Raw genomic sequence first — 9008 nt, 5'->3', positions numbered from 1 at the left:
ATATGCTGTATGTTTGATAGTGACATACAAAGGAGCCCGCCCAGGAGGGTGCTCCACAACCATTAATCCGCAGGAGAGTTGTAATCAAGGAATTTACAATTCAATGACTTTTGCCCAAGTCCACACAATGGAGGTTTACTCAATCACTGTGACTCAGCAAAGCTCACTGGGACATGTTGCAGCACGTTTCTCCTCCCTGCACCTATGCTGGAAGCAACTGGAATGACAAGAAGACGAAGATCATCTGAGGTGACTGGTCCAGGCTTAAGTGGAAGCCTGTGTATTAAGAATTGTAACATCCAGTTTGGATGAGAAAAATGCTGATCTAAACACAGCCGAATGAAATAAGGTTTAAGATTTAGATTGTTCATTGATCTTTTATTTTCTTTGGTAACTATCTCTAATCTTCCATGCCTACCACTTATAACCACTTAAAATCTATCTTTCTGTAGTTAATAGATCTGTTTTATACTTTAACTAAACCAGTGTGTTTTGGTTGAAGCGCTTGGGAAATCTCTGCACAGTTACAAAGGCTTATGCATGTCCTCTCCACACTGAGTGAAGGCGAGAGGGCGGCCTGGGTAATAAACATACATTGGTCAGGCTTCTGACTAGGGCAAGAAGGTACAGCTCTGGGGTCCTAGGCTGGGGAAGCTGCAGGGAATTGTCTGGAGCTTCTCTATTTTTAGTTCAGGAGTGGTTGGGAGAAGCATTCATGTAACTCGTTTAAGTGTGTCCCTACCTGTGGATGTCTGTGTGAGTGCAGTAGCTGCCAGAGGTTTGCAGCTTGTCACAACATCACAGTGTGAGAGGGAGCCCAGGTTCGTGGGACAGAGGGCTCAGTGGTACCCCAGTTCCATGTTGCACCCTGGGGACACCATCACATCAACACCTTTTCTCATAATTTCCCTCGCTATTGCAACAGTTCATGGGACAAGTATGTGGGACAAGCAACTTGATTAAACATCTTATCAGAAAATCAGTGGCCCTAACACCATGCTGGGATTGGAGAATTAGTAAATGTTTGCTTCAGCAGGAGTGGTACTAATTGTTGAGTCACTGATGCCACTCTCCTGGGAAGTCTCCCATCTAATGTCCAAGCACAACCCTGCCAAGTTTAGAGCTGACGAAGCCACAGCTCAAGGTACTGTACGATGGCTGTAGGAGAAATATTTTCTCAGTGCATTCACATAACTGTCATTAGCTTTTCTTACAATTACTCATAAATATTAAGGGATATATGAACCCCTTAGATAGGGTATATCTCGAAGCAGATTGTAACAATCTTAAGATATATAGGTCAGATTTCAAAACTTTTTTCTAAATTTAAGGTGTTCTACACTTGAAAATATTTTGGCATCAACTTATTCAAGGAAGTTCAAAAATACAAATAAAAATTGTTAGAAAGTGTTACTGCTGAAAAGGAAATAAACAACCATTTATCTTTTTTTTTATCTTCTAATTAAATTTAAAATGATTTTTATTTTTTCCAAAAATAAAAGTACAATGTGCTCTAAAGTCTACCTAACAAATTACTTGATTGTGTTTTACAGATCTGGCAGTACACTTTTGTTAAAGGTATTTATTTAACCAGTAGATCATGTCCTTTCTTGCTTCTTCAATGTAGGGTTTATCTTGAGGGTTTATATCTTCTCTCCTGCGATGTACAAAACCATGAGTTTGCCCAGGGTAAATTTTAACTCTGTAATCAACTTTACAATGTTGTTTCAGCTTCTGTTCCAGTAAGGTGACCTGTAACAGAACATCCTTCCGTTAGTGACATTGATTTAACCTATTATTTTTACTAATTCTCAGCTTGCTCATCATTTAGTTTCCTGAAAGATGTGATGTATCCTCATCTCAGTTCCTTCTTTACCAATCTCACACTTGGGCCAGACTAGATTTGTTACCCCAATTGTATTTTTATGGGCTATTTTCTTCTAGTAATCATTGAGCTATGACTGTACAAAATTACAAAAACTGTGTAGGTAAGTGGAATCGCATCTTTAAAGGTCTCTGCAAAGATAAAAACACTTGTTTCCTGATGTGGGGCTTACTACCATGAGTAGTCCAGTTGGTAGCAAGCATTACAGCAAGTAGTAAGTAGTGGAGACTGGACCGAGAAAAGGGACAAAACTGGAATCACTTTGAATTTGTGTTTGGGCGGGTGGAAGCTGCACAGATTCAAAGCTTGTGATTCTAACCTGTTCCTATGATTTTTGATGGAAAAAAAAATCTACAAGTGGATGCAAGCCTGCAGCATATCTTTCTTTGGGCTCCTGCAAAGGCTACTCAGCTCCCTCCTACTATGATTCTATACATTGTGACAAAGTTCCTGCTCTACCTTGGTGGGTCTTGTGCTTATTGGCGGATTTGCTCGCCTTGGAGCTTCACGGCAGCCCTCAGTTTGGCCGTTTTCGTGAACCCACAGTCCAGGTGGACTCCTCCTGTGTCTGATCAGGAGTTGGGAGGATTTGGGGGGAACCCAGGCCCACCCTCTACTCTGGGTTCCAGCCCAGCGCCCTGTGGAATGCAGCTGTCTAGAGTGCCTCCTGGAACAGCTGTGTGACAGCTACAACTCCCTGGGCTACTTCCCCATGGCCTCCTCCCAACACCTTCTTTATCCTCACCATAGGACCTTCCTCCTGGTGTCTGATAATGTTTGTACTCCTCAGTCCTCCAACAGTCCGCGTTCTCACTCTCAGCTCCTAGTGCCTCTTGCTCCCAGCTCCTCACACGCACACCACAAACTGAAGTGAGCTCCTTTTTAAAACCCAGGTGCCCTGATTAGCCTGCCTTCATTGATTCTAGCAGCTTCTTGATTGGCTTCAGCCTGTCTTAATTGTCTCCAGAAGGTTCCTGATTGTTTTAGAACCTTCCCTGTTACCCTACCCAGGGAAAAGGGACCTACTTAGCCTGGGGCTAATATAGCTGCCTTCTATTACTCTCCTATAGCCATCTGGCCCGACCCTGTCACAACACAAAAAAAATCTATATTCTGATCCGGAAAACATTGAGCACTGTGCCTATTTAAGTGTTCTGGTTCAGATGGATCTGAAATGTTATAGGAAAAGCTTGCAGTATTTTAGTGTTGTTGAACCAGAGCCTGAGCCAAACTTAAGCCTGGAACTTTAGCCTACATGGAATCCAGATTTACGTCTAGTTACTAACAACGCCTTTAGATAATAAACAGGGATAGAACAGGGTGGGGCTGGCAGCAGGGGGTAGGAGGACCCGGGCCCACTCTCCTCTACTGGGTCCCAGCCCAGAGCCCTAACAGTGGTGGAGGGTTCTGCCACTGGGTCAGTGGGATCCAACTGAAACATGCTTACTCATGCTCCAGCAACAAAAGCGGACTAAAGTCTAGTTTCTCTGGGCTACTTCCTACCCTAGTCCAGGTGCAGGACTCTGTAGTCCAAGGATATTCCATCATCTCAGGATACAGGGCTGACAGCAGTCCTGGCAACTCCTATCATGGGCTGGTCTCCTCTGGGGGCAGGGCGCAGCACAGCATTGATTCAGCTCTGGAGTTCTGCAGTTGGTTGGAAACGTCTGCCTCCTTCCATGGCTCCAGCTGAACTGAGCTGCAGGGCCCTCCTTCTATACTTCCTGCCACTCCCCTCTGCTTCAGGTACAAGGGGGTGGGGTTGGTCCTGCTTCGCCCACCAAGGGAGTGTAGGGGTCCCTGGGGCTCAGGCTCGGCAGGAGGCCACTCTGCCTCGCTACAGGGTTCATAATCTCCCCCTCTGTTTTCTTTTTGCACATCTCTCAGCTTGGTCAATGAAACTACACTAGTTAGTTTTCCCTTCCAGGGAAACCTTCAAAATTGCCAGAAATGTCAACCCTGAAGGGAGGGGGCTCCAGTAGGAGGGAATAACTAGGAGGGAAATAGGCAATAACACCGAAGAAGGGGACAGAGAGCTGTCTGCCCTGATGGAGGATGGATTTCCCTGAGGTAAACAGAGAACCCGGAGACCAGATCCTCAAGTGGTATAAATCACTACAGCCTCACCAGAGTTATGCTGATTTACACCAGAAGAGGATCTGACCCCAGTTGTTTGCAGGGCTTTTTGCCTTCTGATTGGACTTCATAAACTGTTTGAAAGCCTGGTAAAGAGCAGTGGCTCTCTTGGCCTTCGTGGGATGGAAAGCCTAGGAATGAGCTAGCAGGAAGAAGAGGGAAAGCCTAGGAATGAGCTGTCCCTCTGTAACTGTTGATCCCAATTGCAGGGTGTTGACCTAATGCCTAACCTCATTTTGATTAAGGAGGGTTTCATCTCCTGTGCCTGCCGAATGCCTTCCTTTTGACTCCATCTACAGCTACTAGCCCCTCTCTTACCATGACCCCCTTATTTTATAAAATCTATACTTAGAGATGGGAAACATTGACAGTATGCCTTTAAATAATTTGTGAGAACAATAACAGGAGTTTTTATATCCTTTTTAAGAGGCAAGAAAGATACTAATTCATTTTCTAATTTCTCTGAACAAAATGTTATCTTATTAAATCAATGTTTAAAAAGCAATGAAGATATAAATGTGTTTGAAGGTGAACTTACTTGTTCAAGAGGGATGTAATCATCACTTTCACCAAAAATGAAGAATGTGGGGTGGAGCAAACTGTATCTATCCTCAAAGTACTTAATTACTCCTAGAAAAATTAAATACATTTAAAATGTTTATAGTGAGCAATTTATAATGATTAACACTAAATCAAAACATGAAAGTTACAGATGGAGACACTTTTCAGAGTGGTAGCCGCGTTAGTCTGTATCAGCAAACAGAACGAGGAGTACTTGTGGCACCTTAGAGACTGACAAATTTATTTGAGCATAAGCTGTGTTGGCTAAAGCCCACTTCATCAGATGCATGCAGTGGAAAATACAGTAGGAAGATAGATATATATATAGATATATATAGATATATATATATATACAGAGAACATGAAAAAATGGGGGTTGCCATACCAACTCTAAAGAGACTCATCGATTAAGGTGGACTATTATCAGCAGGAGAAGAAAACTTTTGTAGTGATAATCAGGATGGCCCATTTCAAACGGTTGACAGGAAAGTGTGAGTAACAGTTGGGGAAAAATTAGCATGGGGAAATAGTTTTTAGTCTGTGTAATGATTCATCCACTCCCAGTCTTTATTCAAGTCTAATTTAATGGTGTCCAGTCTGCAAATTAATTCCAGTTCTGCAGTTTCTCATTGGAGTCTTTTTTGAAGTTTTTTTGTGGAATAATTGCGACTTTTAGGTCTGTAATTGAGCGTCCAGGGAGATTGAAGTGTTCTCCGACTGGTTTTTGAATGTTATAATTCTTGACATCTGATTTGTGTCCATTTATTCTTTTACGTAGAGACTGTCCAGTTTGACCAATGTACATAGCAGAGGGGCATTGCTGGCACATGATGGCATATATCACATTGGTAGATGTGCAGGTGAACAAGCTTCTGATAGTGTGGCTGATCTGTGAGAGTGAGGAATTGTCCTTCAGGATAGGTTGTAGATCCTTAATGATGTGCTGGAGAGGTTGTAGTTGGGGGCTGAAGGTGATGGCTAGTGGCGTTCTGTTACTTTCTTTGTTGGGCCTGTCCTGTAGTAGGTGACTTCTGGGTACTCTTCTGGCTCTGTCAATCTGTTTCTTCACTTCAGCAGGTGGGTATTGTAGTTGTAAGAACTCCAGCTCATCATCAAGAATCTACAACCTATCCTGAAGGACGATCCCTCGCTCTCACAGATCTTGGGAGACAGGCGAGTCCTCGCTTACAGACAGCCCCCCAACCTGAAGCAAATATTCACCAGCAACCACACACCACGCAACAAAAACACTAACCCAGGAACCTATCCTTGCAACAAAACCCGTTGCCAACTCTGTCCACATATCTATTCAAGGGACACCCTCATAGGATCTAATCACATCAGCCACACTATCAGAGGCTCGTTCACCTGCACATCTACCAATGTGATATATGCTATCATGTGCCAGCAAAGCCCCTCTGCCATGTACATTGGCCAAACTGGATAGTCTCTACACAAAAGAATAAATGGACACAAATCAGATGTCAAGAATTATAACATTCAAAAACCAGTTGGAGAACACTTCATCCTCCCTGGACACTCAATTACAGACCTAAAAGTCGCAATTATTCCACAAAAAAACTTCAAAAAAGACTCCAATGAGAAACTGCAGAACTGGAATTAATTTGCAAACTGGACACCGTTAAATTAGACTTGAATAAAGACTGGGAGTGGATGAGTCATTACACAAACTAAAAACTATTTCCCCATGCTAATTTTTCCCCTACTGTTACTCACACCTTCCTGTCAACCGTTTGAAATGGGCCATCCTGATTATCACTACAAAAGTTTTTTTTCTCCTGCTGATAATAGCTCACCTTAATCGATGAGTCTCTTTAGAGTTGGTATGGCAACCCCCATTTTTTCATGTTTCTGTGTATATATATCTTCCTACTGTATTTTCCACTGCATGCATCTGATGAAGTGTGTTTTAGCCCACGAAAGCTTATGCCCAAATAAATTTGTTAGTCTCTAAGGTGCCACAAGTACTCCTCGTTCTTTTTAGATGGAGACACTGGATCTGAACTTCCTCTCTTCCAGCTCTGGGGAAGTGAGGCTCCAGATCCAGTGTCTTGGCCCAGCTCTATAACTGGTCTACCTGGACCTGCACTGGCAAAAAAAAACCACACTGATGTATTTCCCCATCAGTGCAGTTCCCCTAGTAAGAACAATGGAAAAATCTGTATTGTAGACAAGCATTTTTATCACCAGGTTGGATGGCTATCCTACAACTCCCATCATTGATACCCTTGGTGGAGCTGTACTGGTGGTGAATTAATCACCTGACTTTTGCCAGCGTAGACAGACACTGCAACACTGAACCCAAAGATCTGTGGGGACATCTGATTCAGGTCCTGTTCAAAATCCATACTTCACAGCTTGGGTCAATCTTTTGTGACAATTGTATGTATTACATTGAGCCTTGAGTGCATGCCTGGCATTTTGCCCCACTGAAAAAGCCTACAGATCTAGTTTTGACACAGACCAAATGGTTGAGACACAATTGAACTGAATGTGATGTGCCTTTATTATCAGTTAGAAATGGTATAAGAATCAGCATGCTGTAGCAGACTATACAAAGTTGATTTCACATTTTTTCTGTTATGAAAGCTTCATAGATCTAGGGCTACAAAGACACATATAAACATTCATAATTATATATACATCTATGATTTCAATTTAAATATACTCAGAAATATTGATGCAAATCACTAGGCAATCTATATTGTATTTGTATTTTACTATTTATTTACATTTAAATAACAATAAAATCCATAGAAAAAGCTCTACGTGCTCTGACAAATAATTAGACATACATTCACAAGTGATGACCATAGAGCAACAAAAATAACCATATAGAACTAATTAATTAACTTGACTGATCAGCAAATCAAAGCAGCAATATGAGCTTTTAAGGCCCCCAGGAAGTTCTCCCAACTCTCCCCATAATCCACAGCACATAAATCTAAATCATTATGGATTATATTCAGTAATAGTTAAACTACATGCTATATTTATGTATGTGAGTGAGCTCAAGTTTACACACATTTTAAACTTACCATAGATTGCCACCCCAGTTTTTAATTCAGGATTTTTCAGCATCAAGTGATGTACAGCCATTCCACCCCAGCAAAATCCAATGACACCGATCTTCTTTGCATTGCATTGCTCCTTTAGATACTTCAAGATGACATCAACTTCCCTAACACATATAAAGAAAGGCAAATTAAGGAATCTAATAGCACTGGAAAACTGGAAAGAAAATACAATTGGTTTATAAAATAGTCACTTCTAATTTTGTTTAGGTTTTTAGTATCTTCTTGGAACACAACAACTCCAGAATTTAAACTGCAGTTTTGAAACATGAGTTGGCAATTATATGAAACATATGAATATTTAATGGATTAGTTCATCCTAGAGAAGAAAACAGCATAATGCACGAATAACATACTGAATGTGTAATGAGGTGCAATCAGAACAATCTTTTACTTTACACGTATTAGTGGTTAGAATTTTAATTGAGTCTAAAAATACAAATACAGTTGGACAAAGGACCCGATTTCTTATCTTATCAATTAACATTAATAAAATTTAAGTGAAGCCCATTCAAGAGAACACCATTTATGATCAAATTATTACTTGAACTGTTTCAAGGGAAGTAAACATTGCATGAAGTCAGTAAAGCAAATTTTGAAAATGCTGAATGAAATTCAGCAGTGAACTAATAGGTGTAATGGTGAAGTGCAGTTAGGTGTAAATGGTAAAAAACAAGTTTAAGTGACTAGTAGAGTGGCAAAGTAGTGTAACTTACGCTGACCTGGGACTTTGTGGGTGTGCAATACAAATGTAAGTTACACCAGCTTGGTAGTCTTTGGTGACTAATTTTACATCTTACAATTACAGCAGGGCAAAATGGTACCCTAGGAAGCACGGGAGCACTGTGACCTAAGTTAAAGTAGGAGAAGCCTGCTTTATCTTGCTGAGTTTTGATAGGGTTTCCACCCCACCTCCTTTCCTTCGATGGTTCCATCTCCACTCCTGACATGTATAACTTATAGCTGTTTTGCACACCTGCTTAATGTCACTACTTTGCTATTGACTCCACCGTTTAAATAACTACTAATTTGACCCACACATTTCCATAGGATTTGTGCTTTCTTATTCCAAGCTGCATCTGGTCCATTATGTTTTAGGACTTGATCCTGGAGTCTTTACTAGGGCAAAACTCCTATCAATGAGAGCTGTGTATACAAGCAGTCTACTAAATATACATCTTACCTGTCTACCTTGCTGGCATCTCGAGTTTTCAGCCAGTCATTAAAGATGGACCAGTCATCAGAAGGGTCCCAAGGTTTTTGTCCCACAAAGAAGTCTGGGCAGATGGCTCTATATGAAAAAGTAAAACAATTTTAGGTCCATGGAATAG

At 41.3% G+C, this 9008-nt stretch overlaps 1 protein-coding gene across 3 annotated transcripts in view; it reads right to left on the bottom strand.

Annotated features, from left to right (window-relative positions):
- Positions 1 to 1450: 1450 nt before the first annotated feature.
- LOC125631999 (carboxymethylenebutenolidase homolog) overlaps positions 1451 to 9008 on the bottom strand; it is a 47090-nt gene continuing 39532 nt past the window's right edge. For all 3 annotated transcript variants that reach the window (XM_048839569.2, XM_048839570.2, XM_048839572.2), the window contains 4 exons: positions 8861 to 8968; positions 7642 to 7784; positions 4560 to 4651; positions 1451 to 1752 (listed from right to left, as the gene is read on the bottom strand). In XM_048839569.2, coding sequence (XP_048695526.1) covers positions 1573 to 1752; positions 4560 to 4651; positions 7642 to 7784; positions 8861 to 8968 — 523 coding nt within the window. In that variant the 3' untranslated portion in view covers positions 1451 to 1572. The remainder of the gene's footprint in view (positions 1753 to 4559; positions 4652 to 7641; positions 7785 to 8860; positions 8969 to 9008) is intronic.

This window comes from Caretta caretta, chromosome 2, assembly GCF_965140235.1.
Source record: "Caretta caretta isolate rCarCar2 chromosome 2, rCarCar1.hap1, whole genome shotgun sequence".
In the NCBI taxonomy this organism is placed as follows: domain Eukaryota; kingdom Metazoa; phylum Chordata; order Testudines; family Cheloniidae; genus Caretta; species Caretta caretta.
This window is presented reverse-complemented; position numbering and strand designations above follow the sequence as displayed.